Source organism: Equus asinus, chromosome 20, assembly GCF_041296235.1.
Source record: "Equus asinus isolate D_3611 breed Donkey chromosome 20, EquAss-T2T_v2, whole genome shotgun sequence".
In the NCBI taxonomy this organism is placed as follows: domain Eukaryota; kingdom Metazoa; phylum Chordata; class Mammalia; order Perissodactyla; family Equidae; genus Equus; species Equus asinus.
The window spans coordinates 73,407,141-73,424,376 of record NC_091809.1 but is presented as its reverse complement, the minus strand read 5'-3'; the positions used below and the strand labels follow the sequence as shown (position 1 = coordinate 73,424,376).

The following is a 17,236-nucleotide window of genomic DNA, read 5'->3' as shown; positions in this document are numbered from 1 at the left end:
CATTATTATAATCACTCCCTTGCAAATACCCTTAACTCTTGCATTTCTCTTCTTCCGTTACAGTCACCTGGCAAATTCATGATCCTGGGTGAGCAAACATTTACCTCCTCCATGCCTGTACACACGGAGCCGAGTGTTGGTAAAGAAAGACACACAACTGAGCAAGCTGGTAAAACTATAAATTCATGATCATCAACTGCAAATGGGGACTCAGCACTGCCAGCAATCCTCTTAGCCTTCTCTAGTGAATTTCTCTAAGTACTTTCAAACCTCCTTCTCCTACCCCTCCTTTGCTGCCTCCCCACACACAAACTCTCAGCTCATAACTCCCAAAATATTTCATTTAGAAATAGAAAATGACAAAAAGAGATTGGGCATCTCACCACCAAAACTACATCTTTCTAGTCTGCTCCTGTTACATACAATAGAAGTAGTCTCTCTCTTTCTATCAAATGTAACTATCACTCACACAGGTCCTCTGGATTCCACTCCATCACAATCCTTTGGTTGTCTTCTTTTTCTTTAACACAGCACTGTCCAACAGAACTATCTGCAGTGGTAGCAATGTTCCATATCTGCACCATTCAATATGGTAGCCAATAGACACATGGCTATTGAGCATCTGAATGAAATGTGACTGATACAACTGAGAAAATGAATTTTTATTTTATTTCACTTAAATCAATTTAAATTGCCACATGTGGCAAGTAGCTACCATATCGGACACTGCAGCTCATTCATCTCTTCTTTTATGCTAGATCATTCCCATGAACATGCAAGCAAAGTCTCTAGGATCATCATTCTTTAAACATGCCCCCCGCCCCCAACACACACACAGTCTCTCTCCCATTAATTTCATATTCCTCACTCAGCCACCACTTGCCTTGCAGAGCCAAGCATACTTCTCAAAAGAGTTGCCGCTTCCTTGCTTTTCATTCATTATTCAACTCATTCCAATATGAGCTCCACCCTACCACCTCAGCTAAACTTCTCTAGTTTAGGTCATCTAGAAATGCCATGCTGCTTTTCCAAGGGGTACTTGTCTAACATGATCTGACTAAACTTTTCAGGATCATTCAAAAGTTTCCCCTCTTTGGGGCCGTTCTGGTGGCGCAGCGGTTAAGTGTGCATGTTCTGCTTTGGCGGCCCGGGGTTCACCGGTTCGGATCCCAGGTGCAGACATGGCACCGCTTGGCAAGCCATGCTGTGGTAGGCATCCCACATGGAAAGCAGAGGAAGATGGGCACGTATGTTAGCTCAGGGCCAGTATTCCTCAGAAAAAAGAGGAGGATTGGCAGCAGTTAGCTCAGGGCTAATCTTCCTCAGAAAAAACAAAAAAGTTTCCCCCATTCTTGTAATACTCTACTCTCTTAGCATCCCCTATACCTCTCTCTCCTTGTTTTCTCCCCACTACACTATCACTTTTTTAGTCTCTTTTGTTGGCTCCTAAAATAGATGTTGTGCTATCTCAAGGTGTTTCTGAGCCCTCTTCTCTCATTCTATACTCACTCCCCAGGTGATCAGTCATTCCCAAGGCAGAAATTACCAAAACACTATTGACATATTTGTATTGCCAGACTAGAATTCTCAAGTTTCAAGTTAATATGTCCAACTACCTATTTGACATCTCAACTTGTAAAAATCATAGCATCTCAAAACTAGTATTTCCAAAACTAAATCCTTGACTTTTTACCACTGCACCCTACCCTACACACCACCCCCAAAAATCTTCCCAGTAAAAGATGTCATCTCTCCAGTGACTGACACCAGAAACTGGGGGTCCATGTTTGATTCCTCCCTTTCTTTCTTCCCAGAGAACTTTAAATTTCTCAATTAAGAAAAACCTTAACAGTTACCACATAGTTTATATAGACTTCAAAAAACTCAATTTACAGGCTAACACTGGTGGCTTAGTGGTTAAGTTTACACACACCACTTCAGCAGCTGGGGTTCAGTTCCCAGGCATGGACCTACACCACTCGTCTGTCAATGGCCATGCTCTGGTGGCAGCTCACATACAAAAAGAGGAAGATTGGCACCAGACATTAGTTCAGGGAGACTATTCCTCAGCAAAGAAACAAACTCAATTTATAAACCTAAATGCTTGAATATGATTCAAACCAGATGCATGACAACTCATACTCCATGAAGAACACAAGTTTTTATGGATTCTTAAATAGATTTTAATTAAATTCAGATACTCACTTTGCAAATACAAGAACAATGGATTAAAGGCTGATCACCCATGTCCTTACTCACAGACAATACCTGGATTATGCTTTCTTTTGTTTGTTATATAACAGTGCCTTGACACTTTGAACTGTACCAATTTAGAATTGAAGATAATTCAACATAAGTTCATATTACCAAAAAACAGAATCTTAAACAAAAAAAAAATGAAAGGACCAATGTTTAACAACCAACTGTAATGATAAATCTACAGGCAACTTATTGGATCCATTTTTCATAGAATCACTTAACGTTCTGTTTACAAACTCATCTAGTCATCTTTTCAAAAACTTCTACATTTAGACACTGTGGAAAGTCCTGAAGATATGACTATGAGTAAGACTATATTGTCTTCATGGATGTGACAGTATCACATAAAATCTAGCAAGAGAAACAAGGCTTCCTCAAGAAAATGATGTCTGAGTGAATTCTTGAAGAATGACTAACAATTTGCCAAAATAACAAAAAACAGGCTTTATAAAAGCAGTAAGTATATACACCTGAAAGTAATTTAACTATTACTAAGCAATAATTCACTTTGACTTTTGAATATCCTATATTTCTATTAAAAATCATAATTGGTCTCCACCTCATTTTTTTTAATTATACCAAGATATATTCCAAATGAATCAAAGATTTAAATATAAAATACTGAATCCATAAATATATCCAATGAAAAAATGAATAGGTAATTGATCATTTTGGGGTAGAAAAGTTCACTGAGTTTGCTTAAAAGACAAAAGTCAAAAAAGTAAGGATAACAATTTTGATGTGCCACATAAGTTTATTTTTGTTTTTATTTTTTTTGAGGAAGATTAGCCCCAAGCTAACATCTGCTGCCAATCCTCCTCTTTTTGCTGAGGAAGACTGGCCCTGATAACATCCGTGCCCATCTTCGTCTACTTTCTATGTGGGACGCCTACCACAGCATGGCTTGCCAAGCGGTGCCATGTCTGCACCCGGGATCTGAACTGGTGAACCCCGGGCCGCCGAAATGAAACGTGCACACTTAACTGCTGTGCCACTGGGCCGGCCCCCACTTAAGATTTTAAAACCCTTAATAATTCTTAAAAAAACAAAAAGGAAAAAATATTTGTAACCCATGACAATTTATTTCCTCATACACAGAAAGCTTACTGTTAGAGCGCTTGTCATGTGGTAAGCATTACATACAATATTTCATTTAATTCTCACAACAATCCTAATAGATAAGTACTATTAACATCATCATTTTACATTTTACAGATAAAATAACTCACATCCTAAGTCGAGGTTTCCTAATTCCGCCACAGCATTCTACTATGGTACAAATGGGTTTACGTATGCCAACACATTAATCCCTAACACTTCAGCCTCAAGTAGTCTTCTCCATTTAATCACTCTCCTGTTAGACATAGTATCAGTTTGTGTGCCACTATGTGAAAAAAGTTAGCAAGCTGATGGATATGTAATAAAAGATCCTTGTTCTTAGGAAATATGCACTAAAGTATTAAGGAATATAAACTATAAAAAGGCATGAGGTATGTAATCTACTCTCAAATGGTTCAGAAAAAAGTATACACACACACAGAATAATTAAACAAACGTGATAAAAATGTTAAAAACTGTTGAATCTGAGTAAAGTGTATAGGAGTTATCTACATTATTCTTGCAACATTTCTGGAAATGAAATTACTTCAAAATAAAGTTATTTTTTAAAAGTTAGCAAGCTGGCTGAAGTATCTTAGTATCTTAGTATCTAGTCCTTCATCTAATGGAATGAAGCTAGAATTTATCTGACTACACCTACTAGATTTATATGACTAAAGGTCAGCTCTTAACACTATTCAACACAATAGAAAAGAATAAAAAAAACAATAGAGAAGTGGGCAAAGGACACTGAAAGGTAATTAACAAAGCACGAATGGCATTTTAAAAGAGAGAAAGGCTCAATGTCACCATCTACTGAATTATTCAATCAACCAATATAAAATAAAATGAACACCTACCTAATGAGATACATATTTTCACGAGGATGGATGAATACAGTGAAAGTTATTTATAACTATATTTAATTCAATAATTTGTTACAATTTTTATAAAGGGCAATTTGGTGTTTTCTATTACAATGTTAATGTATATATGTCCTTCGACCTGTCAATTCTAAGAATTTATTCTATAGGAAACTTCACTTAAGAATGCAACCACATGTAAAAGGATGGTCAATGCATTGCTTTTGTAAGATAAAAAATAGGAATAAATCCTATGTACATCTAGAACATAATTCTATAGCCATTCAAAAGAATGAGATGGATATATGTGTACAGATATCAAAAATGTCTAAGAAATATAGTAGGGGAGAAAAGCAGTCTTCAAATAATGTGATCCAACTTCTATGTAATTTTCTATATGCCTTCATCTACATATCTATTTCTATTTACACACAGAAAAGACATTAGATACATCAAAACGTTAACATTTCCTACAAGTTAGGTTGCTATGCTGTCTGAATTATTTTTAAGTTTATTACTTTTATAAACATAAAAAATGATTTCCCTAATAAATAAAACTTTACTATTTACTACACAGGTCTCCCTCCAAACAAAACAGTCTACTGAGGTTTCTGCATTCATATAATAAATTTTAATTGCCATCAGGCCCTCAGCTTACACCCTATGTCCTACATTTTTTCTTTCTTATTTATATAATTGGATACATACATATGCACCTTATGTTTACAACGTCAATTTTTTGCTTCTTCTTGGTTCCACTCAATTACTCCTTGATTTGCTTTCCTTTTCCTCAGCATTAAATAAGAGTAATTTCCTTTAAATCAATACTAATTATATTGTGCATAATCAAGGACTATTCTCATCCAAATAATAAAGTTTGCTCTATTAAATATAGAAATGCAGCAACACTCATCAATCTCAAACTTGGCCCTTCAGATTAGGGGGGGAAAAAATCAATATTTTTAAAGTCTATCAATCTGATATCTAGAAATATCTCGAAGATCAGTTTTACTGAACATACTTTACAGTGAAGAATTAATATAAGCCCAACTAGAAAATGGTTTATTCGACAGGATACTGAAGTTAAGAATGAGACTTCTAAGATGAACTCCTCTACTGTAATCTTCTACAAAGTAGCCAAATATATGAAACAAAATCTGTGGAATTTAGTTCTGCTAAGTTCGAAACTAATCACTTCCTGATTAATTTGGAATAGCGACAGAGAAAATTTTAAGTTCAGCTTTAAAATTTCTTGAATAACTGAGAGGTTACACTTCTACATTTGTATTAAATTTTCCTTTTCAGTCTAGTAATTTAACATTTCAAGCGAACAATTTACAAGAACATATTAATTGCTTAGATCTTTGGGATCTTTGAGCAGCAGGGAAACTCAGAAAGACATTCACCAGAATATTTCTGCAGAAGCTACATTCCTCTCAGGGCAGGTCTTTATAGCTACAAGGGTCATCAATGCCCCTTAAGAATATCTTTAGTGGCTTTTCCTGAGGTCTCATCATATATCCTAAGAAAAATCCATATACCAGGCTTTATCAGATATAGAAGTACTGACTGTATCATTCATGTGATTAGTTCTTGTGCCAAGAAGACTGTTACAGTCATGAGTTGCATAAGGACGTTTCAGCCAATGACAGACTCCATATACGACAGTGGTCGCACAAGATTAGTACCATACAGCTTAGATATGTAGCAGATTATACCGTCCATGTTTGTGTAAGTGTAAGAACTCTATGATGTTCACATAATGACAAAATAGCCAAACGATGCCTTTCTCCTAACATATCCTTGTGGTTAAGTGATGCGTGACTGCCTTCAGGGCATAGCAAAAAATAAATTCATCTTCTGCATCAAACATTAAAAAGAACCTTAAACACGAGACAGCCACTGAAAGAAATTAAAGATGATTAACAGAAAGACACTCCATGTTTATGGATTGGAAACAGTGTATTAATATTGCAATGCTCCCCAAACTGATCTACAGACTCAATGCAATCCCTATCAAAATCCCAGTTGCCTTTTCTGCAGAAATTGATAAGCTCATCCTAAAATTCTTATGGAAATACAAGGGACCTAGAATAGCCAAAACAATCTTGAAAAATAAGAGAGTTGGAGAACTCACACTTCTCAATTTCAAAACTTACTATAATGCAACGGTAATCAAGACAGTGTGGTACTAGCACGAGGACAGACATAGATTAACAGAACAGAATTGGGAGTCCAGAAATAAACCTTTAAACTTATGGTCAATTTATTTTCAACCAAGTGCCATGACCATTCACTCAGAAAAGAAGAGTCTTTTCAACAAATGGTGCTGGGACAACCAGATATTCACATACAAAACAATGAATTTGGACCCATACCTCATAACATATACGAAAATTAATTAAAAATGGATCAAAAACCTAAATGTAAGAGCTAAAACTACAAATCTCTTAGAAAAAATGTAGGAGCAAATCTTTTTGACCTTGGATTAAGTAATGTTTTCTCAAACATGATGCCAAAAGTGCAAGCAACTAAAGAAAAAAAAACATCAAAATTAAAAACTTTCGTTCTTCAAAGGATATCATCAAGCAAGTACAAAGAGAAGCCACAGGAGGAGAGAAAATATTTGCAAATCACTTGTATGATGAGGGACTGGTGTCTTAAATACATAAAAAAATCTCTTGCAACTCAACAATAAAAAGACAACCGAATTAAAAAACAAGCAAAGGATTTGAACAGACATTCTTTCAAAGAAAATATACAAATGGTCAATTAGCACATAAAAAGACACTCAATATTATTCACCATATGGGAAATGAAAACCAAAACCATAATGATAAACCATTTCATACCTACTAGTATGGCTATAATTTAAAAAAAACAGAAAGTAATAAGTATTGACAAGAAAGTGAAGGAACTGGGAATCCATATACCTTGCTGGTGAGAATGTAAAATGGTTCAACTGCTTTGAAAAATGGTTTGGCAGTTCCTCAAAAAGCTAAACATTAAGAGTTCCATATGGCTCAGCAATTCTACTCCTAGGTTTGTACCCAAGAGAAAAGATAATCGACACAAAAACTTGTACACAAATGTTCATTGCAGGATTATTCCTAACAGCCAAAATTAGAAACCACTCAAATGTCCATCAACTGATAAATAAACAAAATGTAGTATGATTCATACAACAGAATATTATTCAGCCATAAAAAGAAATGAAGTACTGATAAATGCTACAACAAGAATGCTACAACTTGAATACATTATGCTAAGTGAAAGAAGCCAGACACAAAAGGGCACATACTGTATCATTTCATTTATATGAAATGTCCAGAATAGGCAAATCCATAGAGACAGAAAGCAGATTTGTGGTTGCCAGGGTCTGGTGGAAAAGGGAAATGCGAAGTGATTGCTAATAAATTTGGGGTTTCTTTCTGGACTAACGAAATGTTTTAGAATGAGATAGTAGTGATGTTGCACAACTCTGTGAATATACTAAAACCACTTAACTGTATACTTTAAAACGGTTAATTTTATGTTGTGTGAACTCCATCTCAATAAAGCTGTTATAAAATCTTTAAAAACTTTAAAACATCCTAGTGCAAAAAGTATCTGATGTACTTCTTCAAAGAAAAATGAAGTTTGTCTTTTAAAACTGGCCTAAAATTCCATAAATCATAATCTAATAACTTCTATAGTCTACATTTTAAAATACGGAATTCCATTAGATGTCAAGAAAAAAAAAAAGCTTAACTCACCCTCTTTTCACTTTTGTGAAATCAAATGCAACTTGTCTGTATGAAACTGCTTTTTCATTTAGATATCTACTATACCGCCTAATAAATGTAGACATGTCATATCCTGCAAGAAAAGAAATAGAAAAAGTTTTCACAAACTATTAAAATCCCAATTTGCTTGGAAAACCAACTTATTCCATCCAATGGCCATAACGTCTTGATATCCCAACTGAATTTAGTGATATAAATTAAATGACTAATGAATAATATCACATTAAAATCTCTAAGACTTCACATTTTTAAGTCACATATGTCATATGTGGCTTTGAAAAACCTTCTCCCTTAGAATTTCACCTAAATTAATAATTATGTATTACTCCTCATCCACATTCCTATCTTTTATTTATCAGGAACTTGGAAAATATCCTCTCTTATACTACTTAATAATCTCACAACTCAAATTTAACACCCCGTGGAACCACAACCCCACACCTCAAATCATTAAGCAAATTTATAATTTTCATACTTATGAAATCTTTAGTTGTATATTATATAGAACAACCACAACTTATGTATGCCAACCTTAAAAAAAGTAGAGAAAACTATTTCATGGTACAATGAAAGGAAGGGCAATATATAAGTTTAAGGCATAACAAAAAACAATTATATGTATGTCTTCAATAAAACTTTCTAAATGAATACATGAATACCTAAATCATTCTAAGGTTTTGTTTTATCACAATCATGAGACTGGAAAACGTCAGTGACATAAAATCTAATCAATGTTATAAAACAAAAAAAAATTTGTATTGTAGTTATTGCCTGGCTCAAGGAAGTCTATAAATTTTTGCCTCTCATTGAAAAGCAGGTCCATTTTATATTGGCTCATCTTTTCTAACATATTTAACTTCACTTGATGATCTCTGCTAATTTAAAAAGATAACAGTAAAACAACCAAAAAAAAAAAAAGTAAAGTGACAGGATTTAACATCACCACCAATTCATTTATTTAGCAAATATTTCTTGAGTGCCTGCTAAATGCCACTGGAGAAAAATCAGTGAACAAAGTGGAAAAAAAAATCACTGCCCTCATATATTCTCATAGCTACTAGTGGATTTCATAAGGTATTACATACTCCCATTCCTCAGCTCTTTAATTCATATAGTTCCTTCTAATCCACTCTACTCCACCCTCTCTGATGGAGGAAATCTCTCTCATCCTTCAAGGCTCAATCTCTGAAACTCTCCCTGAACTCTTGTGCTTCCATATTATTCTTACTCCAAGTACAGCTCATAGCTATTATATACAACGTCCATCTAACTCACTAGACTAGAAACTTATTTATATTTATATACATCTACTATAATGCCCAGTATATAATTAATAAAATCTATGAGACTCTATCCAACAAAACACATCAGCAATGAAAATTACTTCTCAAAAACACCATGGAATTATATGCTTTTAATTACTGTTTCAGGCTTATCTTTATATTCTCTTTATAATATGAGCTTTAAATAAAAGGCCTAAAAACTGTTCTCTACATAAATGGAATGAAAAGTCTTAAAACCTTATTATTAGAAGTTCTTAACAAAGTAGAAAATGAGTAGCTAATAAGACAATAAAACTCAGATATATGCATATATTCTGTTCTGGACTAGTGGTTTGCATATTGTTTCCACAGATTCTTAGTTCAAATGAACTGAATAAGGGGGGAACAGAAATAAAAAGATGAGCAGGCAATTCCTTCCATGCCCTGCAAACAAAGCAGCTTCAGTTTTATCTGTTATATACATCTAGCTTCTAGCTTTTATTTGAAAAAAGGATTCCACGGTTTAATTTTCTTGTCTTAAATACTTAGAACACTGTATCTCTCATTAAAGTAAGATCAATCCTGTAACATTTGGTCCTATGTATAGATTACTGGTCTTCCAAAATCTCTGGAAGATAGGGAATTCGATTCATTCTAATTAATACTTCCATCCACCAAAAGCAAACAAGTACTGAACTGGACAGTCCCTAACCCAAACACAGCTAATCACTAAATTCCATTGATTTTATCTCCACAAGAGCCATAATTCAGGCCCTCCTTAACTCTCCACTAGATGACCAGAAAAAGCCCAGAACAGTTTCAACGTCCTTAAGACTTTATCCACTCTAATCCAACCTGCACTGAGCTATGACGCTTTCTTTATAACACACACTCCCTCTCCCCTCCTCCTTCAACTCAAAAAACTTTGATGGCTTTTCAGTGCATTATAAAATCCCAACTCTATCAAAATCTTCTGTGCCTGATTTTGGCCCCAAACAGCTTCTTGAGGGCTATCTGACACTACCTGTTCTCCAATACATCATCCATACATTCTATCTGCACTCATTCGCTCTATAAATCTTAAATACCCCATGTTCTTTCACATCCATGAACCTGTGTACCTGTGCTTAAGCCAACTCATGTTCTCATCCATCTTTTAAAGCCTAGCACAAATCTCACCTTCTCTAAAGACATTTCGCAGACTGAGCCTTACTGTTGAATATTCCCAAGTCATTTGGTACGTCCTTTATAAAGTTGTTCCTAGAGTTGACATTCTGTAATGCTAACGATCTAGTTCTGGAACTAAGTACAACAGATTCCATTAAGATAGAATATGCTTGGAGGACTACAACAGTAGATTATGGCAATTTTAAGTTACCAAATTAAAAGTAAAATAAATAGGGGGCTGGCCCCGTGGCCGAGTGGTTAAGTTCCCGTGCTCCGCTGCAGGCGGCCCAGTGTTTCGTTGGTTCGAATCCTGGGCGCGGACATGGCACTGCTCATCAAACCACGCTGAGGCGGCATCCCACATGCCACAACTAGAAGGACCCACAATGAGGAATATACAACTATGTACCGGGGGGCTTTGGGGAGAAAAAGGAAAAATAAAATCTTTAAAAAAAAAAAAAAGTAAAATAAATAAAATAACAGGTGTGAGTATCAATAAGCAATTCATCTAATTAACACACTGTACTTACCTTTGCTACTAAAATGAATTATATTCCCAACTACATTTCTTGGAATAAAAGATAAAAAAATAATAATAATAATAACAATGAAAGAGGATACTTAAATAGCGTTTCCTGTGTGCCAGGCATTGTTCTAAGCATTTACATTTATTAACTAGGTTAAGCCTCATGACAACCTTATAAGGCTGGTGCTATCATTATTCTTGATTTTACAGATGCAGAGGTGAACGTGAAGAGCTGGAGGTGAAGAAAGTTGCTCAATTTCATGCACCTGGTAAGTGGTAGAGCTGGGATTCAAACCCAGGCAGTCCAATTCTATCCATGTTCTCAAACCACTACCCTATACCGCTTCTCAAAGAGCTTTGGGTGTCAAATAATTAAGTCAATCATAATCTTCACATTAAAAGACAGTTTTTCTTCCCTACAACCTTCACTAAAATACAAGCTTCTACAGCACATGTTCTAAAAGACAGAGTTCAACTCTGCAGTAATTATCATATGGGGTCACTCTTGATTTTCTATAATGAATAAGTTGTCTTTACCTTGCAATCCACTTTTATCCAAAAAATTGCTTAAGTTAAACAACGTGTTTCTTGAAGCCAAATACTGAATAAAACGCTGGAAAACAAACAAACAAATAATTACATCAAGGTACTGCCATCTAACAAACTCTGATTTGAGAATTAGGAGGAAAACTTGCATTTAACACATTCCACTAAGCTTATCTATTTAAATTTCTCATCCTCAGTCGTCCTATTAACTAGTTACAAAACCTAAAAACATATGACATTTTTTTCACTAGCCTCATACAAGAATGTATTAAAGCCTAATGTCCACATCTATGTTATTAAAGTCAAAATAAAACCAAACAGGGGGCTGGCCCATGGGGGAGTGGTTAAGTCCAGCACACTTGGCTTCAGCGGCCTGGGGTTCACAGGTTTGGATCCTGGGTGTGGACCTACACCACTCATCAAGGCATGCTAAGGTGGCAACCTACATACAAAATAGATGAAGGCTGGCATAGATGTTGGCTCAAGGCTAACCTTCCTCAAGCAAAAAAGAGGAAGATTGGTAACAGACATTAGCTCAGAGTGAATCTTCCTCACCAAAAAAATAAATCAATAAATAAAAAATAAAAGGAAATAGGCACTTTTAAACTGGAACTTGTAATTCTGCCTTTATTGCAGCATATTTGGGCTGCCGCTACTTAGGCGGCATCTTTAAATAGTTACCTGGTGACCCAAATTTTCATGACTTTATTTTTTTTTTAAAACAAAATACTTGTAATCATACAAGAGAACGCTAGTATAGACATCCTCTTACCCACTGTCTGGATTAAACATATTACCATATTCACTTTAGATCTTATAGAATCAAAATATTACAGACTCTATTGAAGACACACATCTTAAATCCCATGCCCCCCCCCCCCACAGGCACTTACTTTTCTGAAGTAAGTATATATCACTCTCAAACTCGTTTTTACAATTTTACTACATATATAAGTATCTTAAAACTGTACATAATTTTGTTTTCTATTTTAAATTTACAGAAATATCACAGTGCACTTCTTTGCCAACATACTTAATTTTTTTCCCCAAGAATTATCAACTTAATTTATGTACATCTACTTCATTCATTTTAAATGATATTCTAGTATTTCAATGAACTACTATATCATTATGTATCCATTTCTTTATGGATATTTAAGTTCTTTCCAATTTCACTATTATTAACAATGTTTCATTGACATCTGTGTACGTAGTCTCCATGTGCAATCATACAAGAGTTTGTCATGATATATACTTAAGGTTGAATTGCTGAGTCAGCATGTATGTAAAAGTTCATCTTCTCAAAATACTGTCAAAATGCTCTCCAAAGTGCTTACCATAGAACACTACCTTCACTTCCCTTTACATGCAACCACTAAAACAGATCGTTAAAGAAACTCCCTTTAATTTCACCACTGCTTAGAATTTTTTTAAATGTATGCACAGGTTACTATCAATTAGGAAGTACACCATCAATACCCTGACTCAATCTTGTTCATCTGAGATCACACCTCACTAACAAACCAGGATTTTGAAAAACAATTTGTAAATCAAAGACTCATTTTTCATCATTTATCCTATAGAAAAACCTGTTTCAAAAAAAGTGTTAAAATATCTAAGACAACATTAGACTCTATGATTTTCATTAAGCTTGGATAATTCTTTGTTGTGGGGCCTTTCCTGTGCATTATAAGATATTTAGAAGCATCCCTGCTTCTAGGCACCAGTAGCATCCCCTCCAGTTGTGACAAATGTCTCCTTAGGGGAAGGGGATCAGTCTCCTCCCTTGCCTCTTTGAAAACCACTGTTCTATGGTATTCCCATCACCACAGCAGAGTGAAATCCTAGGCATACTCTCTCACAGACTAATAACACCTGCCAACGTGAAAACCTGAGGGTTGCAGAAACTAGCACAAAAAATGAGCAGAGTGTCAGATTTATCTTAGCTGCTTAAGGAAAATTAAACATGAGTTTATCTAAAAACCACACTGAAATGCTATGTTTTTCCTCCTGTCAGTCAAGAGTAAGGAATGACAGTCAACTTTGTGTTTCTTTGCTTTTATCAAGGTTTTGCTTCCAGTATTATCACCTTATTTACAACTTCTGAAAGCTACCACTGATAGTTTGCCTCTTTATCTAGCACTGTAGGTTGGTTATATTTGTGGCTTTTTCTTTTTAAAGAATAAACCACATTAAATTTTAATAAAGGTGAAAAATACATATAAGCCTGAAATTCTTTCGAATGAATGATGATGATCTTAAGTAAACACAGTCCTGATAAAAGTAGAAACTATTATCCTAGTTAAGATCAAAATGCTTCAAGTTACACTGAAGCTAGCATATCCAAACATTTGTAATGACTGTACACTGGTTACAATGAATTAGAAAGTAACTGAGTAACATGTAACATTATGTCCTAAAGTAATCTGATTTCAGATAATACTTCTGGAAATAATCTTTGAAACTTACAAACTACAAATAAAATCATCAATGTGGTGCTCTAACAGTGAATAATCAGAAAACTAAACTTCCAGCAAGGGGAACAGCTAAGAAAATAAATATAAAGAATACAGAACATGGAAATGCTTATGGTGTGACATTATATTAAAAAACTAAATATAATATTTTATCCGGATTATGATTATAGCTATAAAAAATACTTTTGGACAAGGACTAGACGGGAACACCAAAATGTGCAAACAGATCTGTTACAATGATAAAGTTGTGGTTAAATTCCTGTTTTAATTCTGAACTTTAATGACACTCTACTGGTATCTGTCAAAGATGACAACAGAGTCTCATGACTGAAAAACCCAAAATAATGAGTAAAGTGATGGATGTCAGAAAGTCATTCTGCTCAGCAGTCTAATACCAATGACTAAAGTCCCTCCCCATTTCTATAAGAGCTATCTCCCAGCAACCAGTGGGCAGCATTTTTCTAAGGCATACACCAATGTAGATTCACCTAGTTTCCATTCAAATGTTCTTTTAACATAATTTTACAAGTAAGTATACTGGGCTGAGGAAATCATATAAGGTGAGAACTCAAATATTAGTTGCTAGTCTATCATGGAAAACAAGATGATTCCCTCTAAACATTAAACTGCAAAAGCTTACACGTCTTATTTGTTCCCCTTTTGGGCAACGAAGACTTCAGACACACCTCTCTGCTGAAGAAGGTATTCTTCAATCGGTCCCTCTCAGCAAAATGCCATCTTAGTCCTCAATATCACAGCCTTGAACTAGGCAAAGTGCTTCCACAGTCAACTATATGAGATCAGACAGAAATCTGATTGGGCTCTAATAAAAAAAGCAAATGGATATAGACAAACTAGGCCTGCAAAGATCAGTGCTGCTTATAGAACCCACCTCTAGGCATTAATCTTTGCTTCTTGATCCCATTAGTAAAGTCCTCTGTGCAGTGACTCGCTTTCTGATTTCTGGCCTACAAGTCATCTTTCCTCAAACTGCAGGGTCTACAAATATATTTCTGCTTAGGCATCTTGCCCTTTTTACCTATATTAATATATTCAGTTGTTGAAGCCATTCCTGAGGTTTCAGTGGGAGAAGCAAGCTGAATAATCAGTCAACACACCCATATACTTGTTAACCAAACATTCTGCTTACCTCATTTCCATACACCATCAAATGATGAGTTGTAATGAGAGATTTGAAGACCACCACCCAACTACTGTTAGTAGTTCTTTCAAATAAACTGTCTGCCAACTGTGGGATGTTCACATTCATTTCATTTGTGCACTGAATCAAGTCTGCAATAGGAAAAGAAAAGTATTAGTTTACTCTCTGGCTTTAATTTGTTGTTAATGCCAGATTTGCATACAACAGGGAAAAGATCTAACAGAGTACGGCTACAATAGATACTTTTGGAGAAGTTAAAAATTTCTCATGAGAACAATTGAGACCACTATGATCTACCTGAAAGGTAAACAGAGTATTGATTAGGATCACATAAATGATCAAAAATACCAAAAAGCAAATCAAACTCCCTCACGAAGTAATTCACCCTCAAGTATTTTATTTATCTCAAAAGAAATTGTTTCAAGGTACTGAGGAACTTTTCAGTTCTCTTACTATCCATAAACTTTCAGAGTTGCAATATCAGTATTATTCATCCCTATCTTTTAAAGAAACTTCGAAAAGAAAATCATACATATGGAAGCATGAACAAACTGAAGGTCAAACTTCTTTTATTAACATCCTCCCTAGAATGCTGTGTTTGTACTAACTGCAAGACAACAGAGCAGATACGTGGTTCGTGAGTGCGTAGGATCTCAGTTTGTTAATATAAAATAATTCTCATGCTTCTCTCCCTTCAGTTCTGAGTTAGCTCAGATATGAATTGATATCAACTAGCTAACACTGACAAACAAAACTGAAAATGAAGTTCTTATTCCATGAATTTCCAAATAAGAAATGATTCAAGAACTCTACTCAATATTACTCTGAAAACAGTTAAAACAATGTAAGTTTCAATTTTATATTTCAAACTGGAAAGCATTACTATAAAACAGTGTAATATACAATTGTTTCAGCACCAAAACTGAAAAAAAGCTCTTAAGAGATCTCAGACTTTCACCTCCAATCTATTTAAGAGATATTACTGGCAAATTCAATGAAGAAAATACAAAATATGATCCGATTTAGAGAATTAATAGAGAGGAAGATCAAGAAATTAGTTTTTTTAAAGCATGTAAAACAAAATGTATAAATATCCCAGTTACAACTACCACAAAGGGAAAAAAAATTAAAGTTATTCATGACTCACTAGCAGTTTGTTGACTTTCAATCTTCAGTGCATAATGATTACATGTGAATTCAAGTGACCTAACTTTGGCCTTGATTGCTAGCAAGAAACATCAATGTAACTATGACCACTTATCTGCTTACCATCTTTCAAAAATATCTATTAGGTCCAATCATTATACAAAGTAACATTTGATAAGCAAGGGCATTTTAGATAAGCAGTCACCCTGGCCAACAATGCTTAAAGAACAAAGCACAAACAGTTGGACAGAGCCCATGGAACAGGAGAATGACACAAGACTTTCACAATTCAGACTACTTGCAACAAAAATTAAATAGTACATTCAACTTGGGTATGATTCAATTTCTGATAGTAAAAAATAGAATTTGATCTCTGCCTTCTCTGAATCTTCTTGAATAGTACACTTTCTACCTATCCTATGGCACTGAATATATTGTATTTGCCTTATTCCCAAAGCTAAGCTTTCTCTGCCTCTCAAAATAAAATCTAGTGAGGGCAAGGCCTATCTATGTTTTGCTCATTTTACATCCTTTAAAACTTCAAGCACAGTGGTCAACCTCTGAACTTAATTATAAATAGAAGTTATAGTCCTAGCTTCTTTTTTTTTACTCTATTTATCTTTATACATCTATGTTTTTCTATTTCCTTCCAGAAACTGTCTTGATAAACTATTCAGTTCTTAAATGTAATAGTTACTTCCTCACAGTTATCAATAATCATTTCACTTTTCAGAATCTTACTTTTTTCGTTTTCAAAATTGAACCTGTCACAAAACTTCTCGCTATGATATTGCCCCAAAGGTGCTCCTTTATGTGTGTGTGTTTATATACACGACCTAGAGCCAATCAGTAACCAAGTCTCCTAAACCTCCAGCAATTCCACCTTCTCTCCATTCCACTATCACTGTCAAAGCTAGAGTTCAGGTCCTATTTATTTCTTAACCA

The 17,236-nt window shown here is 34.8% G+C and overlaps 1 protein-coding gene across 27 annotated transcripts in view; it reads right to left on the bottom strand.

Annotated features, from left to right (window-relative positions):
- PICALM (phosphatidylinositol binding clathrin assembly protein) overlaps positions 1–17,236 on the bottom strand; it is a 103,226-nt gene that overhangs the window by 54,751 nt on the left and 31,239 nt on the right. For all 27 annotated transcript variants that reach the window (XM_070490527.1, XM_070490514.1, XM_070490526.1 and 24 more), the window contains exons 2-4: positions 15,134–15,276; positions 11,498–11,573; positions 7,976–8,078 (exon numbers count right to left, since the gene is read on the bottom strand). In XM_070490527.1, the coding sequence (XP_070346628.1) occupies positions 7,976–8,078; positions 11,498–11,573; positions 15,134–15,253 (299 nt within the window). In that variant the 5' untranslated portion in view covers positions 15,254–15,276. The remainder of the gene's footprint in view (positions 1–7,975; positions 8,079–11,497; positions 11,574–15,133; positions 15,277–17,236) is intronic.